Source organism: Psammomys obesus, unplaced genomic scaffold (assembly GCF_907164565.1).
Source record: "Psammomys obesus unplaced genomic scaffold, mPsaObe1.curated_primary_1811, whole genome shotgun sequence".
NCBI lineage: Eukaryota > Metazoa > Chordata > Mammalia > Rodentia > Muridae > Psammomys > Psammomys obesus.
The window spans coordinates 3511211-3523832 of NW_026596225.1; the positions used below are offsets into that span (position 1 = coordinate 3511211).

The 12622-nt window shown below is 59.8% G+C and overlaps 2 protein-coding genes across 2 annotated transcripts; both read right to left on the minus strand.

Annotated features, from left to right (window-relative positions):
* Positions 1–1537: 1537 nt before the first annotated feature.
* Positions 1538–8840, minus strand: Tspan17 (tetraspanin 17). The gene is made up of 9 exons (XM_055595873.1): positions 8582–8840; positions 5918–5968; positions 5697–5843; positions 5198–5368; positions 3168–3293; positions 2903–2950; positions 2281–2397; positions 2138–2199; positions 1538–1720 (listed from the first exon to the last, which is right to left on the minus strand). The coding sequence occupies exons 1-9, from the start codon at positions 8666–8668 to the stop codon at positions 1684–1686; spliced, it is 846 nt and encodes a 281-aa protein (XP_055451848.1). The 5' UTR covers positions 8669–8840; the 3' UTR covers positions 1538–1683.
* Positions 8841–10557: 1717 nt separating this feature from the next.
* On the minus strand, positions 10558–12406 carry Eif4e1b (eukaryotic translation initiation factor 4E family member 1B). The gene is made up of 4 exons (XM_055595854.1): positions 12397–12406; positions 11201–11314; positions 10962–11101; positions 10558–10718 (listed from the first exon to the last, which is right to left on the minus strand). Exons 2-4 carry the CDS (start codon positions 11297–11299, stop codon positions 10604–10606), a joined length of 354 nt encoding a protein of 117 aa, XP_055451829.1. The 5' UTR covers positions 11300–11314; positions 12397–12406; the 3' UTR covers positions 10558–10603.
* Positions 12407–12622: the final 216 nt, after the last annotated feature.

Genomic DNA, 12622 nt, shown 5'->3' on the forward strand with positions numbered 1-12622 from the left:
CCCCTCTCCGTGTCACTGGCACCTCAGGAGATTCTGAACTCACTTCTCACTTTACACCCTTCGTTGGCTGCCAGGTCCGCATCGAGGTCTCACCAGACCTCGCGAGTGTGTAATGCCAAGCTCCAGCACGAGGGGGCAGTAGGACCTACGTGCCTTGCGCGCTCTAGGCAGCCTCCCGCCCCTCTCCCAATCTGTTTCCTCACTGGAAAAAGAAGCTGCAACTCACAAGGGTGTCCTGAGCTTGGAGGGAGAGACGAACCTCCTGAAATGAGAAAATGCAAGGCTGGAGGGAGGCTGTACTCACTGCAGTGCACAAACCACACCACGGGCAGGCCATCTAGAGCTCTGCCCCGCCTTCGCCAGGTGCCCAGCCAGCCAGCCCGCGCAACGGCTCCCGGCATCCCCACGTACCCGAGAAGTCAGGGCCCCCAGAGTGATGCTACGCAGGGTCTGCACCCGGAGTTTGTGCTGCCGGCAGGTTTGAGTTCGAATCTGGCTATCTCACAGCAGCCTGCAGACAGCCAGCTTCTCTGGGATTCCTGCATTTCCATGGACAGCAGCAATCAGCTACACCTGGGCGGCCACGGCACCTGTGGGTGAGGCCCCGCCTCCACACAGCTCCCACGTTCTCCCAAGCAGCTCACTCCCCTCATCCGGATGGCACATGGTTATCTCAGTAATGAACCCGTGTCTTTCCCTGCCTGGTCTCCAGTGCCGATCAAGGCCAAGGCTAGGCTGGTCCCGCCGCCCCATTCCACCCTTGCAGCCTTTAGACCTTCGACCTTTGAGCCAGCCCACCCCGCCACTTGTCCAGCACAGCGAAGGGGTGGGAAGGGTCATTTCACACATGCCACCCCTTCGGGCAGCTAGACTGCCCAAGCCTTAGCTGCTTCCCTCTGGTAGGCATTTGCGGGCAGGGATCGCGTGGCGGTGAGGTTGTAAGGAAAACCAGAGGCAGAAAATGTGGTGCCTGGGTGCCCTCTGGTGGCAGCAAGGCAGCACTGCAGGCCACGGGGAGGGTACTGATGGACCCGAAGCACTCACTTGACCCTCACAGATACCAGGACAGGGCTGGGGGCACTCCCTTTCAGCCTCCTCCCACCACTCAGCTGCTCTCTGGGCATTCTGACACCCACTTCAGGCCCCGGCACAGCCAGGATCCACCAGGCTACCAATATCCTCTCAGGGGTGCTCGACAGCACCCATCCTTTGTATCTATGTCTTTCATGAGGCTGAGCCACCGCAGCCTTGAGGTGCACGCTGGGAGTAACCCACCGAGGTTGGAAAGGCCGACTCCCAGAAGCCAGGGGCCAGGTACATAGGACAGGGTGGAATATCCATCACTGAAAAGCTGGTGTGACCACAGCCATCATCAGGAGACTCGGACAACGTAAAACCCACGCAAAGGGGTCTCAAGCACACAATCTCCCAGGCCTATGAGACCCTGGGGAGAGATGGGTTCGGGCCAGGGCCCTCACTGGAGAGCTCTGCAGAGGCCCAGCTGCCAACACAACCTTCGAAGCTCCTGAGCACAAGCCAGTGTTTCCCAAAGTGCTGTTTATTGAGTAGTGTGTAGCCGTCACCACGGGTGATCCTGAGAGGCAAGCGCGAGAGGAAACTGTTGGACTCGTGTCAGAGGCTGTGGCCCGGAGGGGGCAAGGCGGGCTCCCCGCAGGCTCAAGGTCATGGCGAGTATGGAGAGGTCTGAGACAGCAGGCTCCTAGGACACACACAGACATGCCCCACGGTTACCCAGCGGACACAGGCGCATGCCCCTCCTCCTGGCTGGCTCCCCTAGAGCTCACGCCAGCGGGGTGGTGCCCCCAGGTGCACTTATGAGCGTGCAAGCATGCACACACGCACGCACACACACATACATGGACGCATGCACACACACATACATGGACACATGCACACACACATACATGGACGCATGCACACACACATGGATGCAGCCCACTCGCACAGCTCGCTGGCAACCAGCCCTGGCACAGCCCCAGCCGCTTCCTCAGGGCGGGTAATGAGCACCACGCTCACAAAGATGCCCCACAGGCCTCGCCATCGTGAGCAAAGCAGAGTGTCCTAGGAGGCCCCACTGCCAGGCCAGGCATGTGGCCATCACCCCTGGCGGCCTCACCAGGTGGCCTTCACCGCCTTGATGTCATTCACGAGGTTCTGGGCCAAGCAGATGCCAAATATCTGTAAGACAGAGAGCAGGTGAGGAAGGGCAGACGGCCTGGAGGGGGGGAGCCTCGGGGGAGGGGGAGGCCAAGGCCGCACCTGGAGGAGGGCAATGCCCACCAAGACCCCGGCCACCACGATCAGGTTGTCCTGCAGCCACTTCTCAAACTGGCCCACGCAGCCTTTGGTGTAGATGGAGCCCTGCTGCTCCAGCTCCTGAGGACAGGCAGGACAAACTCAGCCTGCTGCCGCAGCGGGCCCCAGCTCAGAGCTCCTCTCCCACCTCGCCATCCCAGCTCCAGGGTCCCCCGGCAACGTCTGCTCCCTGGAATTCTGTCGCAGGACCTTGGCACAAGTGGCTCCTTCTCTAACGCTCAGCATGGCCGTCTGCTCTGAAGAGGCGTCCTTGACCTCAGACCCGACCTATCCACCTTCCAAGTTCCCAGCTGAATTGCCTCTCGACTGTCCCAGTCAACGCGTCTGCGAGTTCCCGCTTTTCTCCCTCTGCCCCGTCAGTGCAGAGAGGACACATGAGCTCCGGGACCAGCCAGGTCCAGGGCCTTGCCCACCACTGCACGTGCTCCACAGAGGTGGGACACGCACCCCAGACCCACCCACGGTCAGTTCTACCCCACAAAGCCCCCTGGACCTTCCACGGGAGCCTCTGAGAGGCCGTGTCACCCGTACGCAGGCACCCTCCACCCTGTCCCCACCCTCTCACCAGTTTGAGTCGGATGTCATAGCCACACTGGGTGTTGAGGACATCTTCCTAAGGGAGACAGGCCATTAGCGAGACCCTCTGGGAACACCCATGGTCTCCTCAACAACGCCCCTCCTTCACAAAACAAGCAGGTGGAGGCCTGGGGTCTGCCGTGGCTGCCTCTGCAGCGGAACTCCAGACTTCTCCACACTCTCAGACACCAGAGCACACTGGCACGTGCTTCCTGCTGCTAAGGGGCCCTCCCTCCCCCCGGGGTCCCGCTCACCGCAGGGTCCCTGACACAGCAGGAAAAGGGCACCCCACAGCGCTCTCGGCTGGGGTTCAAGTCAGTGCAGTTGAAGTAGATATTGAGGTTCCAGTCGTTGGGCCCTCGGGCTCCACAGCAAGACCACTAGGGGAGAAAAGCCAAGGTGAAGGGGTTCACCTCGGCAACCAGGCCCAACCGAGAGCCTCACCCATCCTGTGCAGGGCAGAGCCAACAGAGGGGGCCGGCTGGTGGAGAGGGCAACCCCACCCCCCCACCCCCCAGCAAAGAGGCCTGAGCTCACAGAGTGATTAGGGGCGCCCTGAGAGGTGAGACCCTGGGTTGAAGGCTGTGGCCTCCTCATGGACCTCCCAGGGGCAGCAGCCAGCCCTGAGGGGGCAGAGGCACTTCAGACTCATGTCTGCCGGCAACTCTCCAGACTTGCCCCAGAGATTTTGGCAAAACTTCACTGCAGGGCCAGGAGAGGACCCCCAGCCAGCTTTCCCTTCCTGCTCCTTTCCCACTACAGCCCACTACACAAATGCCCACTGGCATCATGCTGGAGGCCCAGGCCCCCTCCTCAGAATGCTTGCTAGTCTTCCTAGATGTGGCCAGGGCAAGCCCAAGTGCAAAAGAAAGAGCATATGCCAGCACAGAGCCTTAAGCCAGCTGTACCAGCTGCTGGAAAGCTGGCCACGGGGGCGGGGGAAGCTCCAGGATGAGCAAGAGACAGCTCTGGTGGCAGCCACAGGCCCTGTGAGCAGAGCTGGGGGTGAGGCCCGGCCATGCGGCTGTGTGTGCAGGTCTGAGACACAGCTGAGCCAGCACCTGCCCCAGTACCTGCTAAGTGCCTGCCGTCCCGCTGGGGAACAGTCCTGCTCCTACAATATCCACCATTTCCCTCCCTGCCTCAGGGAGGCGTCAAGGTCACCGTTCTGAGGCTCCCTCTCTGCTTTCTCCATCCCAGCCCTTGCCACGGCGCATCCTCCCCTCCTGCCTGCCCCGCCCCCACAGCCCTGTTTTGTATGTTCAGCATCATCTCCCACCACGCTTCCATCAGGAAGAGAACAGGCTGTACATTTTAAAAACACCGGCTCTCCCTGGCATATGCCAGGCCTGTCCCAGTTCCATACTGAATAGAGAAAGAAAGCACACAGAAACCGCAGGCTACAGAACTGCCTCTGCCCTGGGCAGCTCCAGGGCACTGCTGAGCCCCAGAGCCTGCAATGGAGAAGGTGACTGGGCGTGACAGGTGCCGCCCTGGGGGATTGTAGGGGCTGGAATATGCAGGTGGGAATGGTTTCCATGGCTGTTCGCGCAGAACTTGCCATTACAGCCCGTGGACCACACTTGATGAAAATAAGCAACTGTGCTGGGACTAGAGCGGTGGACGGTGGTTAGGAGCACTGGCTGCTCTTCTGGAGGACCCAGGTTCAATTCCCAGCAACCACACGATAGCCCACAACTGTCTGTGCCTCCAGTTCCGGGATCCAATGCCCTCTTATGGCTTTTGGGGGCACCAGGCACACACGTGCAGGCAAAACACCCATACACATAAAATAAATAAAACGGAAAAAGAAACTAAGCAATGATGTTGTTAGATTTTGCTCTGATATTTGCACACGGACAAAATCATCCAGCAATGCATTTCTCAGAGTGTCCCTATCACCAAACCTAAGTGGCCAAATGAGAAGCGGGCTGGCCAGCTAATATTGCGCAACCCTTTGGGGCACAGTCGAGGGGCATCGGCAGCAGAGCCCCAGCAGACACTCTGGGCCCAGATGAAGCAGAGACCTGCATCACACGTTCCATCTCCTCCTCTAGCCACAGTTTCACACGCCTGTGTCCCTCCACCGCTGGGCACAAGGAAGCCTGGGGAATGGGCAGGAGCTGGCTTCTCCTGGCATAGGGGCTCTCCTGGGTTTCTTCCCTGGCATGTGCTGGCCTGGGTGGGTGAGGAAGTGAACCATGCACACACAGAACTTGCCCCCTCTTTCGTGTGTCCATCAGGCATCTCCTGCATGGGGCCCACAGTGGCCACCACAACTCACGTATTCCTGAGCAAAGTCGATAAGGTTCTGAAGGTCAATATCGTCCCGGTAGGCTCTGACGTTGCTGTTGATGAAGAGATTAAGCTGGTCTCGAATCCAGTCCTTGAAGACAAAGGCCAGGATGCCCGCCGCCAGCTCCATGAAGAAGATGAGGCCGAGGAACACAGAGAACTGGGTTGGGGGTACATGGATGGCAGGCATTGGAGAGGCCTGGCTCCCAGGGACAGGAAAGAGCCCCTGCCGAGGCCTGGGGGAGCCGCCGTCTCTAGCCTCTACCCTCTCTTAGTTGTGTGCCGCCCCCTCCCAGCCCTGCAGGATGGAAACCAGAGCCCTGTGTGTGCCAGGCAGGTGCTCTACCACTGAGCTTCCTCCTCCTCCCTGCGCCTGAGCAAAAGACAGTGTGGTTCTATCTGCTCCTTGTCTGGTACCATGACCAGGCAAGAAATGAGCAGAAAGAGGTTAGGGGTCTCCAGTGGAGCTGAGGTACAAAGAGACTTACAAACTTGAGCAGGAAGGTGTTCTCCCGGAGAGCCCCAATGCAGCCGGCGAAGCCCAGCACCGACATGACACCCCCAACCACTACAAACAGCCACACGGGGTCAAGACCGCCCAGATCTGTCAGTGCTGAGATGTTGGAGAGCACACCCTACACCAGGAAGCAGACGGGTGTGAGGGAGCGGCCACCCTTCCACCTCAGCCCTGGGCAGCCCCCTCTCTTACCTTTTCACCCCAGGCCCAGAGGCCGATGGCCAGGAACAGGGCCCCCAGCACCTGCAAAAGCAGCATGGGCTCAGGCCAGACACCACCAGCTCCAGGGCTCTTCCAAACCCCCTACGCAACCCCCCCACACCCAGCCTTGACCATCAGGAAGCTGATGGAGGAGCCTCCCCAACACTGTGAACTCGGTCGGTGCACCTACCAAGAACACCTTTCAGGGAGTTTCTCCCCCAGGCTAGCTGAGGAGCTGCAGCCGCCTCAAACCTCAAGCCTCAGGCTGGACATCAGCCCCTTCCTGGACTCTTCAAGAGCTCTATCAGTGTAGAACAGGATTCTGCTGCGAGGCCACAGCAGGCTCAGAAAACATCAGCTTCACAGGTTCTCATGCCTTTGTTTGGGTTTTGGTTTTTCAAGACAGGGTTCAAAGCAGCCGAGGCTAGCCTTCAGCTCACTATGCAGCTGTAGATGACCGTGGGATCTTTGCTTGTCTGATGCTCTACCTGGAACTCTTTTCTCCCTCTCCTTCCTCCTTGCCGCTAGAACCCCAGCTGCCCACTACCCTCTCTAGCCCACTGGATGTCTGTTTATTTGCTCAGTACTTCCTTTGTGCAGGGGTAAGCCACATGAGGGCCGAGAGCAGGACCAGCCTGTTCTCTGCTATGCCCACAGAGCTCAGTAGCAGTCCTTGAGACGCTGGGGTGCCTCACACAGAAAGTGATGGTGGGGTGTGGTTGTGAGGGTCTGGAGCCAGAGCATGCCACTGTCCCAGCAAACTGAAAGGGATTGTGGAGAGGAGGTGGGAGGCCAAGGTTGAAACCCAGGGTGAAGAGCAAAGATGGGGCAGAGGGAGACAGAGGAGGAGGCTGGGAGGTTCGAAAGGGAGCAGGAGGAGGAACGGGGTTGGGCTGGACAAGGAGGGGTTTAGGGAAAACAGAACATTAGCTGGTCTCTTGTCCAAAGATGAGGAAGCTCAGGGAGGAGGCAGGTGAAGGGATATTTGGCTGTGCACCCCCACAGCCCGCACAGGGAGGCATTTCCAGGGAGAACACAGCAGCGGACAGAACCCAGGACCAGGGAAGGAAAGAGCGGGTGGGGGTGGGCTATTGATAGTATTTCCTCTAATGGTGTGTCTTCCTGGGGTCAGGGGTGACAGCGTGGCTGCCCTTGACAATCAGGCTCTCCAAGCAAGGGACTGAGGCAAGATATCGAGAAAGATGAAGGTGACGGGGGCACAGGCTGCTCAGATGAAGAGCCTGCAGCTGGGGTCCAGTCGGCATAGGTAGAACTGAGCAGACAGATGCAGACGGATAATCCCCACACTTGGGAGGTGGAACATCAGGAATTCAAGGTCCCCCCCCCCCCCCCCCCAATCTCCAGGTCCTCTGTCTCCCTTCCACACAACTGCAGCCAGCTAGGTCTGATCCAATTCTGCTCTTAAGGCCCGACTGGCCCAAGCACAGAGCATCAGGGTTCTGTCCACGTGCCCAGACCCCGGAACAAAGCCAGGACTCTCAGATCTGCCCCTCCCTCACGGTTGCTTGAGCTTGCTGCCCTGCCTTACCTCCGCCCACCAACCATGATAGAGACAAACAGCCTCTCCGTGTCTGGCCATTCAACTCCCTATCTGCAAACTACAGACAGTAATAAAGTAGTTGGGCGATTGTGCCTCATTAGAACTCATTTAGTACGAAGCCGGATGTGATAGCTTACATCTGTAATCCCAGCACTTAGGAAGCTCAGACAGGAAAACTGGAGCGAATTCCAAGCCAGGATGGGCTACAGAATGAGACCCTGCCTCAACAACAAAAACCCACATTTACTCTAACGACCCAGAAGGACTAACTCCAATACCACTCCCTCCTCGGCTGGACTGCTAAGGCCGGGAGAGTAAAAGTGGCCTGCCTAAAAGCTCTGGCCAGTGCTCCCTGCAGGGGCCCACGCCCTCCAGAACAGAAGACTGCTGAGATCCAAGGACACCCACCACAGGGCGAACACAGCAGCTCGTGGGTGGGGGACGGAGCGGGAGCGCCGGTGCCTGCTGAATGCAAGTTGGAAAGGCCTGGGGTGAAGGAGAGCATGCAGAGCCCGCTTTGGCGAGAAGATGGGGGAGGGAGAAGAGAAGATGACTTGGCAGGGCCAGGACGCGGATGCCACTCTGGGAGAGAGCCCTGTGTTCAGTCAGCTGTGGAATGCTGAATTCTGTTCCCAAGGGACAGCTCCCTGCTCTCAACTGCAGCTCCTCTCCCTGAGGAGGCAGAGGCCTCGGCTTTTGCCACTTCCTGCCCTCCTGGCTCTCAAGCTTCTGAGCGTCTGTTGGGTATTCTGAGAACCTCACGCACCACGCTGGGAGCCGGAGTGGCCAGGAGGCGGGGCGGGGCTAGTCCCGCAACTACCGCGCCCCTGCAGTCTTCCGGCAAACACCGCCCCCTTTTTCACCCAAACTTGGGGCTGCAACGGGAGATCCCAACAAGCCCCTGCTTGGACTGGGTCCCGCTCCCCAGCAATCCCAGCAGCTTCCCAGAGTAGTTCTTGGGGAGTGGGCACCGGGGTGGAGGGGGTAGGGACAGTCCTCGTTCGCAAGCTCCTGAGGAGGGTCTCCCGCACCAGGACCTGAGGCTCCCTAGACCCCACCCTCCGCACAGGGAGAGAAGCGGACCCCACGCTCACCCAGAAGACAATGTTGAAACCAAACAGGAAGTATTTCCCGCAGCAGCCGACCTCAGGGTCCTGGAAATGCTGGTGCTTGGCGGGCATGGTGAGCGGCCACCCGCCGCCCCGGGAACCGAGCCGGAGACCGGCCCAGCCCCCTGCGGGCCGCCCAGGCCTGGAGCCGCCCCGGGCCTAGCCTGGCGGCTGCGGCTTCATGGCCAAGGCCACACCGCGCGCCGGCAGCCCCGCCCGCCTGGCACCGCCCCGGCGCTCGGACCTCCGCGCCCCAAGTGCGGAGCCTTCGTCCGGCCCCGCCCACAAGGCCAGTCCACGCCCCTCCCCAGAAGGCTCAGTCTCCCCGAAGCTCCGCCCACGCCCTATTTCAGACCCATTTCACACCCGCGACTCCGCCCCCAGCCGGTTTATTCCTTCCAGGTTCCGCCCGTGCCAAGCGCTTGTCCTACCGCAGCCCCGCCCACGCCCCGCCCACGATTCTACTCTTAGCCCCACCTTCTAACCGGGCCCCGCCTCCAATCTGCCCTAGACCCCGCCCCCAACTGGCCTCTGTCCTCCCGGAGCTCCGCCCTACTCAGCCTCCGTTCTGAGCCTCGTTCCGCCTCCTCGGAGCCACGCCTCAGACAGCGCTTCCATCCGTTCTCCCCAGCGCCCCTCACTCCTCCCCGAGAACCTGCTTGTGGGCCACGCTTTGGCTACACCCCAGTCACAGCCAACCTCCTGCAACTCCACCTCTGAGGCGCCCCCACTCCTCATCTCTATCCCCCACCTGCCGTCGCACAGAGGCAGAGCTGATGACCGAGCGAAAGCCCTGGACCTCCAGAGGAGTCCATCGCCAGGATCGAGCAGTTGGGGATGGCGGCAATGGCCACCGCCATGCATCTACACACACCAGAACTGAACATGAGCCCCGAAGACCCGGGGCTGGGGTGCCATGACTGTTCCGGTTTGCCTGTTCCTACTGTAGCCCCTGTCCGTACCAGTTGGCGCTCTCTCTGGTTTCCTTGGTACCTCGGACTCACCGGAGTCCTTTTGAAGCAGGACAGTGCAAATCCAGGTTCAGGGAAGCCTGGATCTTAAATATTTCAATTCCAAGTTTGTTCCAAAGTATTTATTTAGGACAGATACAAATGGGCCCTGAAGCATCGTTCACCTTGAGTGGACCCGTTCTAACCCACGGTGAGGCCCAGCCACCACTGCAATCCCTTCATGGTGTTAAGGTTTGCCCTTCTCCCCAGCCCCTCCCTAAGGCAGGAGGAGAGTCAGAACCCGCAGGACTGTGTTCAGATGCCAAGGCTGCGCAGGGCATTCTCGGTCCCCAGGGCCCACCTGTCTTTGAACAAATGCCGGTGTCTTCCCTCTAACCTGCTCCAGCAGTCAGGTGTAGTAGGGAGGGCACCAGGTCGCAGCTGGTCTAGGGAAGGGTCGGGGTTTAGGATGGGCGCCCAAACGGCAGGTCTGACCCATTAGCTTTTAAGCAGTGCTCACAGAGCACTGGACCCCAACTCTTAATATCAGTGGCCTGGAGCCCTTCTCCCAGACAGAAGAGCCTGCCTCAGGCCGCCCAGTCCCCTCCCAGGCAGGCACAGACAGGCGCTGGCCACAGGATTCTCCTGTCCTCTGTTGGTAGGGTTGAGCCAGCACTTTGCTTCACTCTGCCTTCGCCAAAGGGCCGCATTCAGAGCTAGGGACTGAATGCGCTTCACCAGTACCGGCCATCTGCCACAAGGCCGGACCCAACAAACACTGACGAAAATCATTGTGAATTCAGGCACAACTGTGCGTTCCTGTAATCCCGGTGATGTGGGATGAGGCGGGAGGATGGCTTAAACCCATAAATGAGAGGTCAGCCTGGGCAGCATAGTGAGACCTTATCCAAGGGGCGGTGCTGGTGTGTGTTCTAAGACAAGAGCCCGGCTGTCTGCCCCACCCAGGAGCCCCGCCCTGGTCCACAGTGCAGCCTTCCCCGTGCATGGAACAGCAGTAAGACAGGCCCAGGAATGATGGCTGAAGCCTCATTCAGCCTCACACCACAAACTTGTTCTTGGCTAAAGAGTTGCTCTTGGCAGCAGTGTCTGCATGGGCTTGATAGCCGATGATGGTCTTCGTAGAGAGGCCCAGGCGCTCTTTGTACACATGCCTGGAGGCGAGACAGGACAAAGACGGCAGATGTGACCTAGGCCAGCTCCTGGGCTCACATACCTCCCTGGCTTGGCGTCAGCCTCACCTGGTTGGTGTCTTACTTGCACGGTACCAATAGTGAACACTCCCAGGTCGGGGTCTAAATTCCGACTCCTTTTATACAGGTGATAAGGAAGAAGGGAGAGGGTACGGGGGACCCAGAGGCCGCCCCGGCAGCCCCAGGACCAGGAGGGCCCCTCACCCAATGTACAGCACCGCCGCCTGGTTCTCGGCTTCGCACGTCCACACGGCAATCTTGTCCCCCTTGGTGCGGATGTTGACAACAGCTCCACACACTTCTAGGCCGTGTTCCCCGAAGCTCTCCCCGAGCAGACACAGCAGCTGGAGCCGGGAGAGGTCCGCTCAGTGCTCCATCGAGGATCCAGCCTTGAGCCCACTGGCCTCCCGCAGGCCCACACCTGCCCTTCCTGCCCTCCTCACCGTCTCCAGCCACAGGCGGTCCAGCTCGGTGTGCCGCTGCTGCTTGGCGAGGCTGAGCAGCCAGCGGCCCCCACGCTTGTTTCTGTTGTCTTCCCACATGGGCTGGATGCCTTCCTGCAAGGAGGGGCAGGCCGATGGCCTCTGTATGTTTAAAGGGAAGTGGGCACCAAGCTCCTTCTGCACATAGCCTCTGTGCTGGGCCTTAACCAGCCCTGCTTCTCTCACCTGCACAGCAGGCGCCACCAGCGGCCACACAAGCCTCCCACACGGGCCTCTTTCCAAGACCCCATAGGCTTACTATTGCCACCTTCTGCAACCTTATCTGTGTGCTTGTCACCTTTCCCGAACCGGGTGAGGGGTCTCTGGGTCAGAGCTTCTGTGGGCTGGGGTAGACACCCCAGGAGTGCTGTGTGGTCCCCACACCTTGCTGGGCAGAAGACACCTGCTGAAATCTCTAAAATGCTGGTAGTGGTGGACCTCCCAGATGAGACCGGACGTGATAGAAAAGCCCCCGCACCACCTTGCATGTTTAGTTTTAATAGAAGTGAGGCCACAGGCCTGGGCCCCTTCCTTGAGGTGCTCTTCTCTCCTGAGCAAGCTGCCCACACCCCAGCTGTCCACGAGGGGAAAGCCTGGAATCAGCCCCTTGAGCAGAGCCTACCTTGAACAGGGCGTAGTCACAGCCAGAAGAGAGCTTACTGGCCAGCGTGATGTGGCTGTACGTCCTGCAAAGATCCCGCCCCACACAGAGGTCCAAGGCTTTGCCGAGACGGTTCGCCTGACCCTGGCTTCCCAGCTCCTCACACACCCACCTTCCGCCACCATCCCTGGGCCTTCCCACCCACTCCACACACACAAGGGCCCTTCTCAGGGAAACCCCATCCCCAGAAAGCCTGCTGAAGTCTACGCCATTAGGGCATGTCAGCTGGGCCTCCCTCCTGGGTTAGTGCGGCCCTTCTCAGCTCTCTGGCACTGGGCACGTGCACGCACACATGCACTGGAGTAGCAGGGTTCACTCCTGCTTTCCCAGGCCCCAGGCTCTCCCTAAACCATGAGAAGCTTCCAAGGGGGGTAGCCACAGCCTGGCCAGAACCTACCACCCCCAGCTCCCAGTAAGTGTTGACACGCCCCTGAGAAGGTGGTGGGCTAGGGTGCCTTTGACCCCCCACTCAGAGCTCCCGAAGGCACACACTCACGCCCAGAAGTCCTCCACAGTGCTAAACGTGGTAACTAGCTGCAGATTGTCCTGCCAGGCCCGGCCTCGGTCACTCTTGAAGAACCACAGAACCCACCTGGTGAGGGAGGGGCAGGTGAGGAGCTGCAGATTGATAGCCTGCAGCGCCTGGGCTAACACCAGTAAAGCGGGGGGGGGGGGGGTGAGAACCGGGCTTCAGTCCCCGGGTGTGGGGGTCAGTGACCCCT

Coding starts and splice junctions, on each gene's coding strand:
- Tspan17 (XM_055595873.1), bottom strand. CDS start 8,668: ATGCCCGCCAAGCACCAGCATTTCCAGGACCCTGAGGTCGGCTGCTGC. Junction 5,369..5,696: donor ACACCTTCCTGCTCAAGTTT/GTAAGTCTCTTT, acceptor CCCCCAACCCAG/TTCTCTGTGTTCCTCGGCCT. Junction 1,721..2,137: donor AAGGCGGTGAAGGCCACCTG/GTGAGGCCGCCA, acceptor TGTGTGTCCTAG/GAGCCTGCTGTCTCAGACCT.
- Eif4e1b (XM_055595854.1), bottom strand. CDS start 11,299: ATGTGGGAAGACAACAGAAACAAGCGTGGGGGCCGCTGGCTGCTCAGC. Junction 11,102..11,200: donor ACCGCCTGTGGCTGGAGACG/GTGAGGAGGGCA, acceptor TCCCGGCTCCAG/CTGCTGTGTCTGCTCGGGGA. Junction 10,719..10,961: donor GCGGCGGTGCTGTACATTGG/GTGAGGGGCCCT, acceptor TCTCGCCTCCAG/GCATGTGTACAAAGAGCGCC.